Here is a 20,502-nt window from a genome sequence, read left to right on the forward strand (position 1 = left end):
CGAGAAATTTTCAGACTTCATGGAATTCCAAAAAGGACTATATCCAACATCGATGCTAGGATAACATCCAAGTTTTGGCAAACTTTATTTTTAGCATTGGGAACTAAGCTAAACATCAGTTCCGCATACCATCCAGAAACCAATGGCCTGATGAAGAGTGTAGATAAGGCTTTAGAAGATATCCTAAGAGTCTACTGTATGGATCGACAATACCAGTGGGAAATGTATCTTCCCTTAGTAGAATCTGCCTATAATAACTCTTATCAATCCACTATCAAGACAGCACCCTTTGAGGCCCTGTATGGTCGTAAATGTAGAACTCCTGTAAGTTGGAACCGAATTGACAGAATTATTATTGGGCTAGAAATGCTATTAGAGATGGAAGAACACGTAGCTCAGATCTGTCAGAGGTTGAAAGAAGCAAATGACAGACAAGAGAGTTATACAAATGCTAAAATAATACATAGAGAGTTCTCGGAAGGGAAAAGGTTCTATTAAAGGTAAAACCACAAAAGAGTACTATCAAAATCGGAAAAAATGTCAAGCTGGCCCCAAGATACGTAGGACCCTTTTGAGGTGTTAGAAGTTGTAAACCCGTTGGCATAGAGGATCACACTACCTCCGACCCTTGTTAGGATGCATGATGTATTCTATGTATCATATCTTAAGAAGTATATCACCCATCATGAGCATGTAATTGATTGGAATCTTTTGCAAGTACAAGACCCAGGGGTGGTGGAAATAGAGCTGCTCAAAATACTTGAGGTACGTAAGCTCCGCTTACAAAATCAAGACATAACCTAGTGCAAGGTCCAGTTGGACCTGTATACAGAGGAAATTGTTACCTAGGAATATTATGATGAGATAATCCAAAAATTTCCCCATCTCTTCTCCAAGACTCGAACATAATATTTTGTTGACTGTCATTAAAAAAAAACTATGCTTTGTTAACTTAAGTAGAATTTTGTTTTCTTCATTTTTTTGTAAAGTTCATCGAAGACGATAAAACAAAAGGGGGAGGGTATGTTACATCCCAAAATTTTGATCTTTTAAAATAATCTTATAGTCGTTTTAATGGTTAGTTAAAAACTCTCAGATGTCATGATCTTGTGAAATGGAAGTTATGGTTAACCGTTTTGATTCATATGAAAATGACTTGTTAGTTGTTTATTGTTATTTCAACTAAAACTGAATGCTTATAGTTTAAGTTAAATGTTAGTGGTGTGTAGCCATTGTGACAATTATCACTTATTGTGTTTTCTTGATATTTTGATTTAAAATGGAGGAACATATTATTATTGTGGAAATATGCATTTTTTATTGCACGAGCAGACGAAGGGGGCAAAGCATTGCTAAACGAGATTAAGGAATTGGGGCACCAATTTAGTCCATTGTCAATATAATGATAAAAGGATTTATACGTGCTCTCAAAATTACATGCATATATATATGTATATGTCTATGTACAATTATGGTTAAAATCAAATAGCATGATGACAATATTTATTTATTTATTTATTTATTTATTTATTTATTTATTCATTTATATATATAAATATATATATTTGATATATAAACCATAGGAAAGTATAATCCTTATGTCTTAATTTTGGCTCAATATCGATGAGTGGTTGCCACCTTCATATTGGCATTATACCTTCTAAATTTTGAAAGATATGAGAAGTTTCTTGTAACTGATGTTTGGCCTTGATCAAGAATTCCTTCTTGTATTTACATTCCTCGTGACTAAGGACAGGCGCATGGTAAATCATTTCTTTCTCATACGATTGCTCTAAGCAAAAGTTCTTCCATTTCTATAACTCTTATCAGAGATGAGTATTATTCCTGGTTAAAATCACGATACCAAAACTATAGTATCAATCACACCTTGCCAATAGCATAAGAGGCATTCTCATGTTAAAGCTGTATTCTCAGACCACAACAACAGATTTTAAATCTTCATTTCAGGTCATGAAATCGTTTCGAAAGTCTTATCTCATATTACATATGCTATGTGTTTTACGATGCATTTCATTTTAGATGATTTCCACTACGGAATGACTGAATACTATGGTAATGTGTATCCAAAATCATGGATAAGCATCTTAGCCATAACCAAGAACTCTGAAAAATATCAGAATTGTTTCCCATTATATTATAGTTCTTTTATCCATGCATATCAGGTGCTAGTACAAACCCGCACAGTCAAGCCCAAAGTGACTCCATTATAAATGTTGAGCAAATGCTTGTAAAATGCATAATCATGAACGTTTTGCATAGAGATGGTTCCTTCATATTTCACAAGATATATATCTGACTTATACAGTGGTATTATCAATATACCAGTTGAGATAAGAATCAGATTGGTATAAATAAATACTGATTGATAAATGAATACACAGATACCAGAAAATCTCCCAAGATGTACCCAAGACTAGTAGAGTTAAGCATAAAAGGGTGAAGAGGAGAGGTATCCTGCAAGAACAAATTGAGAATCAGTAACTAAAGTACATGAACATTTAAAACTGCTTAGTCCAAGTCAGCTCATGCTTGTCCAAAGTATATTCAGTTGTCCAGTCGAGAGGTAGTGATCAGGTTGTTCATTTGCCCATCTAAATCCTTGGCCAAGGTAGATTAGAGGCATGCTTGCTGCAATTGATCACTACAGGTTAAAGTTCTAGCTGACAAAGGGGAGGTTGATGGAGAAATTCCTTAGCCTTGTTTGCAGCTTAGCCGACACTCTTAACACCGAAATGCTCGGATGGAAGGACTATGGTGCCCTGAGCCTAAACCCAAGGTAGGGAGGGTCTTTTTCATAAGAGATTGTGTAAGGATATGTTAAGGTCCGCAGTTGGGAGGTTAGGCCTCAGTCAATGCTTCTCCTCTTCACCAGATGTTGAGGCTTGCACAACTAGTTGACAATTATTTTGATACATGTATGATTCTTAACCTTTTGCTAGTACATACTTTACATGTTACTTTGGAAATGCATGATTGTATATATGGTTTAACATTAAGTTTCTATCAAGTGTAATTATAGAAGTTAGTTATAGAAGTTATATAAGTTTCTTTCATATGAAATTGAAATAGTCATTGCTTTAATTTTATTTACTTATTCATGTACAATTAATTCAGTTGCTCGTTTTCTTTCTAAATGAAGTAATGGATATAACTACCTTATGTCATTCTGTTAAGAAAGCTAGTTATAATCTTTGAATATGTTCTCCATATTTAGTCTAGGAAAATTGGTATGTTACACACTTTACTTGGAAAAATAATTTGATTGAGACTGAATTCTACACCAGTAACTCCATCAAATAATTGATAATAACCTAGATGGTAACATGCTCAAGATTGGTATGGTTGCCAAGCTTCAAAACTTAGTATTGTCAAAGATTCAAGATGCATAATCAAACAAATTACTAGTATGATGGTTAAAAGTTTTTACAACTTAACTTCACCTACTTCTATCCCCAAATTTCTGACAAAAAAGTTTTTTAAAAACTATTTGTATGGACTTTGGAGAGCTGCACTTCTGTGCAATAGCATCTCCACTTTAGAATGAGAAATGTCACTGTGATAGCTTTCTATCACAACTGCTGAACTCATGAGACATGGACTGCAAAGCAAAGCAAACCCCATTGAAATGAGCATGTATTTAAATGGTAGTACATCTGAAGCTGAAGGAGAAGCTGAGTAATCAGAAGCTAGTAAAGACTTCTCACAAATCCATTCACCAATTGAATCGGAAGCTTTTAGTCCATTTCAATCCATCCTTTGATTGTTTTGAGGCTTTACTATTACCAATTGAAGTTTGATGTCTTAGACATTGTTGAATACACGATGTATCAGTGAAATCTTGCACCTTGGTAGAGATGATTTACATATTTTATATTTGCCTCCTGTAAATGTTGTCTCTAAAAGTTGCACCCGGGCTGAGTTCTTTAACCCAGTCACTTCAAGAAACATGGAAATACTCCTGGGTCTGTGGGTTACCCAAAAACGGTGTAGATCTCAGGGTTCTAGGTCAGTTCCTATGAAATGATTTCACCTAAGATTGATGCAAAAACGTAAAACTTGGCTGGAAAAGGGTAAGAAGGATTTCTTGCATGAAATTTAAATACTGAAAGGTAAACTTAACTGGAACTTACGGTGATGCACCAAAACATTAAGATGAGAAGATTATTGGCTTGACATAATGAAGCTTTACTAAACAGTTCAATATTGGTACAATACTGATCTTAGAAAACTCATATATAATTGCTTTATAAGAAGGATAGACTTCAAACAAAATGCTAATAAGAATAATGATATTCACAATTAACAACCTGAAATGAAGCACATTTTCACAGCTTATAACCTATATGGGTATTCCAAAATTCACTTGCAGATGCTAAAATTGAGACATTAACTCAAGGATTCAAGACAAATCACAAAAATAACATCAAATTGGTAACTTACACATGACAAAATGAAGACAAAATGGCTTCCAAACTGTTCTTTATTCAAGCTCCAAAAGTGACACAATAACACTAATCAAACTAGTTACAAAATAATCTACAAAAATATCATGAAGGACTCAAAGAGATCCCTCCAAAACATCCTCTGCATAAAAACTGGAACCATTACAAATGAGCCTCAAGCTCATACTTACGCATTTTTACATCCAACTGCATCATAAATGCAAACACCAACTCCTTGGTCGAATTCAGCCCTCAAGGCACCTTTTGAGCCCTTAAACAATCTTCAAAATGGGGCAAAAGAGGTCTAGAAGGCATGGCCCCAAAATATCATCATAAATGCCCTTTTAAATGCATCTTATCTCTCAAAATATCCCACAAAAAGTCTCTGATATATAATAACTCTAACTTTCAAGATCCCATCATGATGACCTAAACATATTTTGCCATAACTCTTCCAAAAAAATTACCCCACTTTGACTTCTTAAAGGTAAAATAAATATCTTCTTTTTATCATTATTATTAAATGATTTGTAATTCATTTATCTATTCAATTAGATAAATAAATCATAAATTGTTCAATACACTGAGTTAATAATATTTATTATAATATTCCTAATTTATTTATTTTAACAAGTATTAATCGTATTAATAATGTTACTAAGTGATAAGTTAAATCACTTAACACTATTAATCCAATTAGTATTTATAAAAAATAAATTATGAAGTTTATAATAAATATTATTAATAGGTCATAAAAAAATTATTATAGTATTTAACATGTGTTATTTTTAATATATATCAATTAGAAAGCAAAAGATTAATAAATATTTATTAAGTGACTCTAACTTATCACTTAATAAGCATCATTTATTTAATTGATATGTATTGGAAAATGCATATCAAATATTATAATAAATTAGATATCTATTATATCTTTCAAAAGCCCAAGTTAGGATCTAAGGCATTACATCCTAACAACTTTGGCAAATGGAAAAAAGAAAATCTCACATTTGGCATTTGGAGAGGGTCCACGAGCAAGAGAAAATGAACTTAGGAAATAAAAAATAATTCCCACAAAGTTCCAAAGCTTTAAAGGAAATAATAAGGGCATCAAACCCTAAATGCAATTCATTTTGTCATTTACTTTGGCTTTCATCAGCTCTGCCGCTGCTTGGGAAGAAAGAAAATGTTGCCATGAGGGTTTGCTAGAGCTTGTGTGATGATATTTTGTGGCTTGATTCTGGACTTGCGGGGTGTTTTTGGTCTTCTCTCTTGTGCTGAAGCTTTTGAAACCATGTCCTGTGCATTTTTTTTGCTCTAGTGGCTGCCTGGAAGAAAATGAGGGTTTGGGAGGAAAACCAGAGCCTTTCTGTGCGTTTTTGTGCCTTTTTACTCTGCATTTTGTGACTTAATGGTGATTAGATCACTCATCTTCTTGCTGGGCTGCCAAATTGTGAGAGAAAAAGGGGAGCTCTTTGGCAATCTTATGAGCTCGAGACTGAAAATTTCTGGCTCTTTCATGAAGATTCATCCCTTTTCATCTGTTGTCTTTGCTGGAGTTCTGTTCCTAGCCGCCATGAATGACAAAATTATGATCTTATACAGCTCGAACCTGGGCATTCTGGGCACTTTTCTGATGTTTTTACTTCTTCCTATTATATCATACTTCATGGATGATTTGCTGAAGCTTTGCAAGAAATCTTGTGGTTTGATTATGGACATTTTCTGCATTTTTGAGCTCTTAATACACAGATTTTGGAGAATATGGTAAGCATTTTCCTTGCTTTGCTACATAAATCTGGAGGCTTGAAAAAAAAATGTTGATTCTGTCAGCAGTTGACAGTAAATTCAAGCCGTCAATGAGTTTCTTCTGTAATATTTACATTCTAGTAAAACACCTCAACTCTATGGGGTTCACCCTGCAGCGCAACAGTTGGTTGCAAACCATGTTTAAGCAGTGGTTTCAAGTTCGAGTCCCAGCAGGTAAACGGAATGAATGGAGGTCTATTGTCGCAGAGAGTGAGATTACTGCACATGCAAACAGTCAACAAGTGGATGGACAGCCTTGGCAATCAATTAATGCACAGGCAGCCTTGTCAGCACAAGATGATCACTGAGAGTGCAGCAAGCAGGCATGGGAGATGAGAGAATTGACAACGAGAAAAAGTTAAGGGGGCAGATGGAGAGATAAGCAGAGTTGGAGCAATAAGGAGACAAATGAGAGTTAAGGAGATGTAGACTGTGAAGCCATAAGGAGGGTTGTGAAGAGATAACGGATCATGATGAGAGATAACGGATTCAAGGAGACATATGGGGGACAGAGAGATTAGGAGGAAGCCATCAGGAGAGATAAGGGGTTGGGAGATATAATGAGATGCAGAAATAAGTAGGAAGCCATTTGGAGAGATGAGGAGTCATGAGATATAAGGAGATTGGAGCGATAAGGAGGTCAAGGTAGGATGAGATGGAGAAATAAGTAGGAAACCATTTGGAGAGATAAGGAGTCACGAGATATAAGGAGAGTGGAGTGATAAGGAGGTTGAGGTAGGAGATACAAACATAAGAGAACAGCACAAGACAAATCAAGGAGGTGTTCATACCTCAGCATAATTATACTACCTCATAATGCGACCAGTAATTATACTAGCTGTTATGTTAACGTTAATATAAATAATCAATACACATCATCAAATATTTTTAAATTACCCTTTTAGTATGAAAGAGAGAACATAGAGAATTCCTCCCCTATGTCCTTACAACTTGAAGGCCTGGCAAATAACTAATTGCTAGTTTATGTTTTGCAAGCAGACAAGTACACACTTACCTTGTCACCAGTCTATGGAGTGACATTTGCATTTCATTTTTAACCATATGCATTCCATTCCTTTAGCAGAATTATGAATATTTGCGAGACAACAGTCTGACTTAGGAAAATGTTCTTAAATACTTACCTTCATTGGAGTGATATTGTATGTTGAGACTCCTGTTATGGCTTTTGGACTAAAATTCTCAGCGGTATAAAATGCAAGGGCACTCTCTCCAGGTTTCACCCTTACCTATGAAAACAAGGCAACCATGGAAGCATCATATACGGATTTTTTTTTCTAAATTGCTCTTCATCTAATAAGACATAGTTAGTTCATGAAGGTATTCTTCTGTAAATTTTTCTTTAAATGAACCTGATCTGAAAAATGTTTACCTCCCTCTGGGAAGGTATAAACTTCCATGGCATACCATCAGCTACATCAGCATTGAATTGAATCACCAGTTCCCTAATTCATTGAAGATATGAATAAGAGTTTGTTGGTAATAAATTATTGTTCTACTCAGTTAAGTTTCTCAACATGGCAGGCACTCAGACATTCACTATACTTGACAACAAAGTAAAAAAGACCATAAATTAAAATTATAAAACATGATCAATTTAGCAACCTAGAATTGGTGAATTACTATACAAAACAACAAATAATAGAATGGGAATGGAATAATAGAACAATTTAGTAGGTCACCTAACTTCTACAAGTAAGAGAAGAATTACAAGTCAATCTAACAGACAAAAATATTTGGAAAAAACATATAAGATACTTCCTTGTAAGAAAACCTCTTTTTTGAAATGATAACTGAATATTGTTATATTTTACAAGGGAGAGGAATGCTCCTTGTATAAGCTAAGTTGTCAATTCGGCTGTAGATGTGAGAATTGGGTGCGTGGATACACGTTTTTTGGGTGGGGTGGATTTTGGATGTGTATGTATATATATAACTTCACCATTGATCAAGATTCAAGATATTTCATATTTGACAGCTCAAGTTCAAACTTCACAAACACAAATATACAAATTGAAATAAGTTCAATAACTAATTACTAAATTATTCATGTTCAAGACTCCAATACAATTTGAATTACAAAAGCAAAACTTTAGTTCATGATTCAATGTTGATCAATTAAGAGTTCCCATTTACATATGTTTTTGCACATATAAGTTCATTTTAATGTTATAATGCATTTAAGTGGAGTTTTTCAAACCTATTATATATGCATTTTTTAAATTGCCACTTAAGTGGACTTTTGAGATCTATTTACATGTTTTTATAGCATGCAAATACATGTTTTGGTGTTTTTCGACCGTATTACATATGTTTTTGGTAAAAGAAAACCCATTTCTACCCAAAACTAGAAGTGTTGAATTTTGACCCCATTACATGTGTTTTAAATGCTAAAAGAACATGTATATGCATTGAAAAACCCTGTTTTGCACTTAAAGATCATAAGTGGTGATTTTTCATACAATAACATGTAGTTTTAAACATGCTTTTCACTTCTAAAAATGTGTTTAAGCAAGTGTGGCGATTTTAGACCCATTTGCATATCATTCAAACATGCAAATGGCTTCTAAAAACCTGTTTTTATGGCTTGTAGTGCATTAAAATTCAAAGTGGCAATTTTTCAAGCCATTGCATATGTTTTGAACATGCAAATGCAACCAAAACGTGTTTTACTTCTTAATATGAGGCTTGTTGATCAAACACCTCAAAGTGGCAATTTTCAGCCCAAAAACATATGTTTTTGGCTCTCAAAACTTCAGTTTTTTGGGCTTTTTTCTCCAAAAAACGGATTTTGCAACCTTCAAATGCTCATATCTTAAGCAATACTGGTCGTTTTTTATGATCTATGGGTTATTTTTGCCTAAAATCACCCAAAGAACACATTGAGCTACTCAAAAAGGGAGTTCGCTTAGTGTTTTCTTCATTTCTCAACCCATCTAGGGCATATTTTTGCTCAAAAAAGTCGTAGTTTTGAGCAATTTGCACCATTAAAACAGCAAGTGTTAGGATCAAGGTAAGTTTGAAAGCATTTCATATCCTCCCTAACTTACATTCAAGTCTTGTAAATCACTTGATATGTTTTGGACACCAATTTCCAAATTCTTTGTATGTTGCACATTGCTTGATCAAAACAGTTGCTAAAATGATGCAATTTTTTACTCTAATTTTCTACAATTAGCAAGCTACAAATTTTGACTCATCTCATGCAAGGATCAAGTCGAGATTCGAAATCTATTTAACACTTCATCTTGCAATCATTTTAAATCCAAGAAATCTCTTTAATTGCATTTTCAGATTTTTCACTAGTGCTTAAAACAACTTCTCCTCTTGTCTCTTGATAAAAGGGTATGATTCTTCATAAGGTTTTTGTTGTATATATTTGTTATGTTGTGGATGCAAATCTCATCATTTCGATTTTCAGGTTTGCATTTGTTTTATATATGTTAAGTTGCTTCCTATATTCTTTCATCTACTTCTCTAAGTTGCATATGCAAAGTCTCCCTTACTGGCATATGCAGTCGGGGATAAAATCACATTCTAATATGGAAGCAAGTCCCTCTTTTCCCTTCATGAGAATGCAAGTGCAAGTCCCACCAATATACATTCCATGAACCTCTGTATGGCTGCCCCATGGTTGAAAAAGAATTTCCCACATGCTTGTCGGATACATAGCATGACTTATGCTTATTAAAGCATGCTATGTTGCAATTTCATTACACTTTACTTCTCATTTGCACATTTTAAAGTTTTTTGTTTGCATATGCAATCCACTTCAAAAAAAAACCGTGTTTGGCTATTCTAGCCATTTTTGAACCATTCTAAGTTTGACCCATTCGCTCCTTCACTCTCCGCAATCATCTCATACACTTTCCCTATTCATACTTTGCCCAATTCTGTGTTTTTACACAATAAAAGCTTTCTCTGGACTCCTCATACGATGATGTTCTTACACTATGGAACTTCAATATAATAATTGCGCAGGTAAATTACTCTGCAATGTCAAAAGAGCTTGAATCAACAAAAGGAAAAGCTAAGAAAAAGATGAAGTACCAATATGACTAGTACCACAACTCCATCCCACCATCACAACTTCCTACAGTGATGAGATTCGAGATACAGATGTAGCGCACATGAATATGGAAGATTCTCTCATAAGAGTCAATGCTGCTTGGATCAAGCAAAGTCATATTCATTTTCTATCTACCTTTTCTTGTGGTGGGTCATGAACCCGAGTTCATCCTTGCATGCACCAGACATTTCCATGCAACCTCTAGAACCATCAAGGACTAAGAGGGCAATACCATCATTAATCTTGATCCAGAGACTATTGATTGGATTTTTCATGTTCCTCAAACTCCATTTGTCACAAGCATCACTAGACAGAAAACCTTGGAGCAATGGAGTGGAGATAGTTCTTACTACATCAAATTCATTAATGACAAGTAGTTGATTAAAAGGAGGCCTAATCTTCCTCTAAAGGCATGCGGAGGTCAAAGTTCAAGGAGGAGATCAATGATCTTATCATATTGCTTAGCCACCTAGTTAGGCTCAATGATTCAAGTTTTTCACATTCTTTAAGTAAATAGCAGTAGGAAGATCACATGTAAAGAGTAATTTTGTTATAAGTATAGGATAACATGTCCCTTCAACTCATGTAGTCAAGTTGCAAATGCATTAAGCATGCAACTTTGAATAAGTCAAATTAGTTAGTTAAAAGTTTGTTAGAGAATAAGTCAAGCTGGTTGAGGATTTCCCCTTTCCCCTCCACTTTCTCTCTTCTATTTTCCTATATAAAGGAGAGAGCTCATTGTGAATAGTCACCTTTTGGCAAGGCAAGAAAATTCTATCAATTTATATGTGCACTCTCAGACTTTGTACTGGGATATAAATCTAAATTGCTATCAATAAAAGAGGCAACTTGTTTTCAAACTTTGTGTTGATTCAAGGTGTTATGTGACAACATTTTTTGGATATTGATTGTGAGTTTTGGAGCTTAGATCAAGAGGGATTCGAATTTAATCGTGCAGACTTTGAGTTGCCTATTGCATTTAGAGTCAATTTGAACTTTTTAAGACTTTGTGTTGCAAGAGGACAAATTATAATAGATAGTAGTGGTTGTTATCACTTAGATTTAAAGGCTTTGGGCTTCAATCATAAGTGTTTTTATTGAATTTGAGAGTATCCAGTAAGAGACTTTGTGTCTTATAGTTATTCTGCTTGAATCTTCATTTGAGACAAGTGTAGGAGACTTTGGGTTACTATTTTCGTTTCACAAAATATAAAATGTAAACTGCTGCCTCTAGTGTTCTTCTTACGTCAACTCCAGGGTCACCGGTATTATCATAGCAATAAGGCGCTTTTTGTTAGGTTGGAAAGTTAGAGTTGTATGCAAATCATTCCTAAAAAAAGAGGAATTGATTAAGAGAACCATCCTTTTTGTAATTTCAGTTAAGTTCTTGAAGCCACTTACAACAAGAAGGGAGCCACCCCTATTGCTGAGAGGAGAGAGAGAAATCTCATGAAATGTTGCCTAAAGACACAATTTTGTAAGTCGTACTCAATGATGTACAAAAAATTTAGCCAACAAAAGCTATATATTAAAATATTATTCAATACTCTCCTTAATGGTCATTCTACCAACTACACCATCTTTGTCCCAGACTTTTAGAAACTTGTGGCAAAAAAATATTGATTGATGAGCTGTTTCCAACTAATGCCAGATCCTAAGGCTCAAAATTGGTGAGCATATGTTGTTTGCGTTCCAGCACAATGTTGGAAACAAAGCTATCCATCCCACTATCCATGGACACAAAAATGATATAACAAACAGTTTCTCAAATACCTCCAATTTTTAGAGATAAAAAATTAAAAACTACTCTGAAACCCAAAATTTATTTCTTTTTACATTGTGCAAAAACTTCGAATGCCACAATTTTTTGGAGTCGCTTGAAACCTTCACGGTTCAGAAAATCCACAATTTACCCAAAATCATCAAAAAAACCAGAGCAAAAACCCTTTACTGCTTTAGAAGAACAGCAATGAGCATCACTTTGTAAAAAAGTCGGTAAAAAACTTATATAAAAGAGCACCATTCGCCCTGGAAACTTGAGCCACAACCCAAAACAAGCTGCAAGAATCCACAATTTTATAAAAATCATCAAAAGAACAAAGGCCCACAATCACAGAAATAGTCCCTACAGATCTTTAAAAATACTTCATTTTTCAGGAAAAAGAAAGGTAAAGTAATCTGCAGAAACCTCATAAGATTTTGTGAAAAAATCATCATAAATGCCATTTTGTATCCAAAAAGAGTAAAATGCCACAATTTTTTAAAAAAAATCATCCAAAAATTTTCTCACAATTGTTCACGAAAAACCACAAATTTATTTCTCTAAAAAATCAGCCAAATGCCCCACAGTTTTTGCTTTTAAAAAAAAATAAGGCAAAATTACTTCTAGAAATTTTCTCCATGTTTCTAGGTAATTAAACCACAAATTTTATTAGAGATGTTCACCAAAAACCTCTGCTTTGATAACATGAGGTGATAATTGAATGTTGTTGTATCAAGCAAAGGAGAGGATACTCCTTATTTAAGCAATTACAGAGGATCTTTCTATAACAAGAACAGTCAAGTACAGAAGACAAAACAAGAAGTCACTAAGAAAAGAAAACTTAAAGAATAGAATAACTAAACTAAATAAATGACTTAAATGACCATTACAAGCTAAATATTACAATATTACTGTAATATTGTTGACTTTTACTATTGGTGTTGTTGCAATGTTTTCTGAAGAGTTGAGATATCATTAATAAAAGTTTTTAATGCCAGCAGCTGTTTTATTAAGATAATGCTTGCATGGAAAATTGGTCGACTATTGAAACTTTGAAGCACACAATAACGGATTCTTCATTATTTGCCTATAAGGAAACTAACCAAAACAACCAATCCGTTTTGTACTACAATAGATGTAAGGTAGGAAAACAAGAAAGAGTCTATCAAGTGACCATTTTTTAACGAAAAACAGCAGTCCATTGAGGAAGACTACTTGAATTATTTCCTTAGTTACCGATTCGTGAAACGAATCCGATTCGGGCACGTGAATCAGATCCGTGGATTCGTGATTTTTTTCCCACTTATGATTCGTGGAGGATTTGTCTACACACTAAAGAATGAGAGAAATATACATAATTCTAAAACTAAATCATTTCAAAGTATGAATCTATGATTCTAAATCATTTCATAGTAAGAATCTATGATTCTGGTATGAATCTACGGATCAAATCCATAATGATTATAAGAAAATAATAGGGAAAAAAACTAAAAACTAAAAATTTAAAATATAAATAATTAAATTCTGGACAAGCCCAGACAAATCCAGCCACGGATCCGGATCCAGATTGAATCAAAGTCCAGATCCAGCCTCTAGGACACAAATCCGGTAACTAAGATTATTTCTAAAGCTACCTGAAGCATTTGAAAAATCCATGAAAATCAAATCCTTGAAAAAAATCAGACTAAATATTTGCAATGATTATGAGTATGGAGTATTTGTAAATGATAAAAAATGAAAATTATATTAAAATCAAAGCTGAGGATTGTGGTGACTAGAAGAACCATTGTGCAAGGGATACAAGAGAGGATAGTTAACTGCAAGAAGATGAAGAGAAGAAAGGCACAAATCTAAGGTTGCTTGAGAAGATTCCCCTTCCCAATTTTGATGAGACTATTAACTATAATAAGCATGGGACTTGGATAGAAAAGCTAATCATTTTATCAGACTTTAAAAATGAGTTTCAAAAAGTACACTTTGCCCCATTGCACCTTGAGGTGCCAGCATTAGATTGCAGGCAAATAGTTGGGTCTTAAATAGAAGAATATGACACTGATATTGGTTACCAAGAGACAGTCACTGGAGAGAAAAGTTGTTACTACATTCTTCCATCATTTTGGACCTGTAATCAAGAAGATTATATTTTGGCCCTAAAAGTACTAACATAACACAATAGCCAAGTATTCCAAAGAATGATGTTGACATGCATTTGGTCTAATGTATTTTTTTGCAGCTTCTTTCGGGAAGTGCAATATAAAAAATGTGATAGTACAGTTAAATAATAAAATATAGCAGCATATCCAACTGGTCAAAGCACATGATAGCAATAACTGGTAATATAATTGTATAGCTTGTTCTAGTTTGATGACTTCCTAGCTTAGGATGAGTTTAGCTGTATATGAGCACACAGTTATCACCAAAGGTTCTGACCTTTGATGATACCTTTTAAATATACTAGCTATATAATTGAGCTTGTGACAAAGGAGAAAGTGTTGTTGTCATGGTTTCAAGATCAACCAACACTAATGACAATTAAGTGCCCATGTCTAATTAGCGCACTTGTTTAGAATTCTATCAACATTTTTGTATAATAAAGAAGTCGTCCATATTTTCCTTTGGCATAGTAAACTTGAAAAAGCCTTACTTTTCAACTCTTGTTTCTTTCCTTGTAGTTGGTTAGTAACCTTTATCAATCTTGCTAAGTGGCATCTCTTCATTCAACCATTCACTCTGCTTCATTGATGCTTTATTTGTATCTATTGTTATGTGTACTAAAAGCCTTACAATCAGGAGTTACTCCTTAATTAGGAGTTATTGGTCAAATCCTTTTATAGGCGATCATCATGCAATAACTTGTCGTGTGTTTGGTTATCTGATTGCCTTGCAAACCATCACCCAACGAATAGTCACTTCATTCAAAACATGGCATCGGTTCACAGGAGTCCTTGTCTGCAGTTGGATCATCCATTCCTCTACTTCATAATGCTCCTCAGTGGTTGCCAATACAATACATTTGGTGATGACTAATCAGTTGACTCTAACAAAAGTTGCTACACAGTACTTTCCTCAAATGTGGTCTAAATTAGATATTTGGTGTCTTATTTGCAATATATTTAAACAGTCGACAGTCACTGAAGCATCATTTTTTGGTTTTAATACTTGTTTATTTAGTTTATAAGACGAACGGTTCTATTTCAATTAATTTTATTACGAGTGAAGGTTTCAGAATCTTATATCACCTATTTTGCCATGTGATAGGCCTCAATTTGTAAATCTATTGTCGTCCAACAGAAGTAGTACACCCTCTTTCTTAAGATAAAATTCGTTCTTAGAAAAGACCACTAAAATTACTCTGTTCTTCACCAACTATATGATTCATTAATGTGTCCATGGTAATTCACCAGTTCAGTTCACAAACATCTAGGCACATATAAGGTATTCGTGACTTACAGATATAATCTGAATTGATACATCAGTCAGCCTATTCAAACAGCACACATGTATGATATTTAGGAGTTTAGATTTGGTAAGCATCACTCAGGCACATAATCAACCTCGGTTAAATTTGTGAAGGCAGAGATGAAGCCTCACACATAACCCGACTGGTACTAATGAAGTCACTAAATAGGTTCAGATGCTTGGATTTACAGGCACGAGCATATATTGTGTGCAAGTCACCCTTTACTTGATCAGATCCTGGTTTCAGTTTTCTTCTGCAATTATTACAGCCTGTAGCATCCCTTAATGCATCAATCCAGGTTTGAGTCCGAGAAGGCCTGTGCATCCATGTAATGCAGGAATTGTGGAAACTCTTTAATACATAGACACAAACAGAAACTAGTATTAATAGTTATTCCCTCCACAATCAGCCTTAAGAAAAAACTGCCCCAAGCTAGGCAGGTTGGCCCATAGAACCAACTTAGTAAAATTATTTAATAATTGCCTTTTTTATTATCTTTTTTATTATTTATTTCAAGACAAGCAAATGAAACATGTGTTAGTAACCAATGCTAAAAATAGGCTGGCTGACCCAGCCTTAAGTCAAACTCATCACAGCACATCATCTTCCAGATCCAGCTCAACATCATGGCTTGGCAGCGGATCTCAGTCATGCAGTCTTGGGAGCAGAGGATATTTTGTGTTTCAGTTGTAATGCCCCACCAAGGAACTCTAGAACACGAGATCAAATATGCACTTCACAAAAAAAATGAAATGTCAAGATATAACACATACTACAATAATAACCAATAACAATACAAAGATGGAATAACCAACGATCCTCAAAGGATCGTGCACAACCATTAGACTCAAATCACATCCAAAAGTTCCAAGACAACCCCAAGAGAAGCATGAGCAGCTAAGTCGCATTGAAGCTATCACATGAGAACTTGGACATTGTCAATGAACCTCACGGGATAAGACCGAACTATCATCAACAATTGTCAATCGAAGAGACAAGTTCATCCTCAGTGCAAGCCATTACAAGGTTCATCTAATTCTGAATTGAAAAAATAATGATGGTTATACCATACAGAAACAAACAATAGACTATGCATACTTGAAAAGCATCCCAAGTGTTGACTTGGTGGTCAGCACCTTGTTCGGGGTTTGCGACATGGCTTAACTGCCTCTCATGCATCTGGGTAAGTCTAATGTTCGTAACGTTCGTTGATAGCTCAAGCTTTTGGTGCAATGGCAAACATACCAACAATTGGTATCAGAGCCTTGGGTCACAGGTTCAAATCTCGGAAGGTATCCTTCATTTCTTTGGTGTAGAACCCTCGGTGCTGAGGGGGAGATTGTTGACTTGGTGGTCAGCACCTCCTTCGGGGTTCGCGACATGGCTTAACCGCCTCTCATGGATCTGGGTAAGTCTAGTGTTTGTGGATTTGGGTAAGGGATCCAAATATAAAATTCAGTTTGCACATACGCTCAAGATGTGCATTGTCACAAATGCGTTAATCTGATGAAAAAATGTGCTAAAATAGAGAACAAATGCACTAGATTGTTTAACAAATGCACTACACTGCTTAACTATGCTAAAATACACTTCTAACAAATGCACTAAAAGAATTAACATGTGCTAAAAGAACGCATGTATGCCCTAAACTACCTTGCGAAAGACCATAATGAACTAAAAACTACTCGGAACTAGGTTTTCTTAGTCGAATAACAAGGCAGGATTACTGACAGCGATGTACAGCTCAAATAAAAGGCTTGCTTCACACCGAGGAGTACCAAATACACAAAGTCAATGCAACAACCACTCAATAGCGCCAATCGCATAAAGGAAACTAGTCTAATGAGCATAAGCATCAAATGCATATATATCAATAAAAAGAGATATAATGGATAGCAAGGAGCAATCAATCCTCAGAATCTTGGTCTCTGGACGAAGACCATCACTTGTACACCGATCCCCAACAGTGGTAAAGTGCAACATTGCCCTACCATGTGGAATCCTCAAGCCCACCCCATCGTGCTTACAAAGATAGTAAGCCAGCCACAAACACATCACATCCAAAAGTTCCAAAGACAACCCCAAGAGAAACATGAGCAGCTACGTCACATTGAAGCCACCACATGAGAACTTGGACCTTGTCCACAAGCCTCATGGGACAAGATCGGACCATCATTAATGGCCGCCAATCGAAGAGACAAGTTCATCCTCAATGCACTTCATAACAAGGTTCATTTTAATTTTAAATTGGAAAAGAGATCGTGATTATAAAATACAAAAAGGGAAAATAGACTGTGAATACTTGGAAAGCATCTCGAGAATGTAAGGAATCTAAATATAAAATTCATTTTTGCACAACCCTCGAGAAGTGTCTCAAGAAGTGCATTGTCGCAGATGCGTTAAACGGATGTGCTAAAACAAAAAATAGATGCGTTGTATTGTTTAACAAATGCGCTACACTAACTAATTACACTAAAATACACTTTTAGCCAAGGTTGCACAGGTACACGTACCAAACCACTAGTATGCATACTAGGCATTGGTATACATATCCTACACCAGGTACTTGCTTGGGGTATGTGATCCAGGAGCATCCTTGGGTTATTCACAATCTTGCATCACCCGAAACTATATTTACTTTATTTTTTATTTCCAATTTCTTGTCTAACAATTTTACTTGGTGATCACTTGATTTGTCATTCCAGATTCCACAAGCTTGGTTTCTTAGTGTGGACCCATCCTCGACCATTATCCTATGTTTGAAGAAATTAATGTTACATATGTTCAGAGTTATGTTTCTTCTTCTCGGGTGCTCATTTCCTATGTGATTCTTCCAATGATGCATGGCATTTTGCATCTACAAGGTTCATCTCTTTCCACGAAGTTTCTTGACTTTGCATATGGTTTTTTGGATCACTTGAGGACCAATATCTAAGGCCAAAGACATTCTTATGATGTTTTATGTATTGAGTCATTTAATCTTATGGGTCAGTCCTATAATGTATAACATGATTCCTATTTTGGGAGAATGTGAACTCAAAGACGACCTTTGTTCCCTAATGGCTATATATGTAATGTAGATAAGTCTTGTAGGGTATCAAAAGTCAGTAAAGTGAGGTGATAGTTTGACGAATAAGAGTTTGGTTTGTAATCTAGAATGTATTGGTCGTAATCAAGAAGGCCTTACAGCCTGACATGTATGGTGTACATTTGATGTAATTCAAGATCTGTTGTTAATAAAAGAGGTTGGTTTCAATTGTATCTTGTTGTATTTCTATTGTATTGTCTTCGTTGGTGGTTTTGATTGTTTCCTTTGGGATAGACCAACCTTGTACTACATCAGATGGTATCAAAGAGAGGTTGATCTGGTTGGTCACTTATCAAAGCGTGCTTGATATTGTTAGTAGACTTGTCAAGACATGGACAATTGCAGAGGACTTGCACAAGTTGGTGGTAATTTGTACAAACCTATTGATTTCTTGCTTAGTGAACAGATCACCTTTTTTTGGTTTAGTATGCTACCTAAAAGGATGAATCCTAGGAGGTTGGAACATATGTTTGAAGAATTTAAGGCAGAGATGAGAAATGAGATCCGTAATGTCACAAATGGCTTGAGAAGAAACCCTATGGCAAAGGAAGAATATGTGGAAGTTGTTGAAGATCTTGAAGTACCTAAAGTTGAGATCCCTACAGAAGAGGAAAGATTGCTGACAGCTATGGCACAAGTTGGTAAGAGTCATAGAATAGAGGTATCAAATTATTTGGGTTCATTAGATCCTGAAGAATTGATAGATTGGATTAATGAACTTGAGGATTATTTGAGCTAGAGAATATTGTAGATCCACAAAGAGTTGGGTTAGCACATACTAAGTTGAAAGGTTGTGCTGCCTTGTGGTGAAAAGAATTACAAAAAGATAGACAAGACAATGATGAACCTAAGATTAGTAGATGGAAACCTATAGTTTCTAGATTAATGGTTAAGTTCATTATTTAAGATTATGATCTTGAATTGTTTAAGAAGTTGCAAAACCTAAGACAAAAGGATGTGATTGTGAAAGAAGACAATGAAGAATTTTACAAGGTACATATCAAATCTGGACATCATGAATCTTCCAAGGAAAAGGTTGCAAGGTATGTTAATGATTTGAAATTTAACATTCATGAAGAGTTGAGTATGTTGAAACTTGGTTCAGTTGATGATGCTTATCAATATGCATTGAAGGCAAAGGATAAGTTAGGAAGAAAGCAAGGTCACCAGTTGATAAAAGTGGAGAAGGGCAAGCAAATAATTTTTTATAAGAAATTTATGTTCAAAGATTCTTGTTTCAAATGTGGTAAAGGTTACCGACCTTTAGAATGCCCTAGTAAAAAGATTGACAAACAAAACTTGGTAGTACAAGAAGATCAAAAAGAGGAAACGTCTAATGTTGATTTGGCTTCCCCTGAAGTTGGAGAATCTCTTTTAATGAGAAGGATCATGTTGGCTAACCATGACGAAGAACCAATTCAAAGAAGAAACTTGTTTAAAATTGTTTGTAATCTGGAGTTAAATGTTGCAAGGTTATGATGGATGGACGTAGTATTGATAATCTTATATCAAAGGAAATGATTTAAAAGCTTGGATTGCAAAGGTTAAAACATCCAACTCCTTATGGTATTAGTTGGTTTCAAGACGATCACCAAGTACAGGTTAGAGTGGTTAATTTTAGTATAGGGCCTTTTACGAATGAAGTTTTATGTAATATGGTTAATGTACCGTCTTAAAATGGACGCACTTACCTTTTAAGACCATTGAGCTCCCTCCTCTTCATGATTCCCTCTTCAAACCATGGATATGCTCATGCTCGCTCTCTTTTCCTTTTCTCTCTTGCATCTTTCCACCTTATCTCCTTGGTATCTACCCTAGATCTCTGTGGCACCC

The 20,502-nt window shown here is 35.0% G+C and overlaps 1 protein-coding gene across 3 annotated transcripts in view; it reads right to left on the reverse strand.

Moving 5' to 3' along the window:
- LOC149578141 (cytochrome c oxidase assembly protein CtaG / Cox11 family) overlaps positions 1-20,502 on the reverse strand; it is a 119,014-nt gene that overhangs the window by 32,932 nt on the left and 65,580 nt on the right. For all 3 annotated transcript variants that reach the window (XM_089827664.1, XM_089827669.1, XM_089827672.1), the window contains 2 exons: positions 7,663-7,735; positions 7,415-7,519 (listed from right to left, as the gene is read on the reverse strand). In XM_089827664.1, the coding sequence (XP_089683790.1) occupies positions 7,415-7,519; positions 7,663-7,735 (178 nt within the window). The remainder of the gene's footprint in view (positions 1-7,414; positions 7,520-7,662; positions 7,736-20,502) is intronic.

The sequence above is a fragment of the Cupressus sempervirens genome, chromosome 1 (assembly GCF_028749045.1).
Source record: "Cupressus sempervirens isolate cs-2001-9-10 chromosome 1, ASM2874904v1, whole genome shotgun sequence".
Taxonomy (NCBI): domain Eukaryota; kingdom Viridiplantae; phylum Streptophyta; class Pinopsida; order Cupressales; family Cupressaceae; genus Cupressus; species Cupressus sempervirens.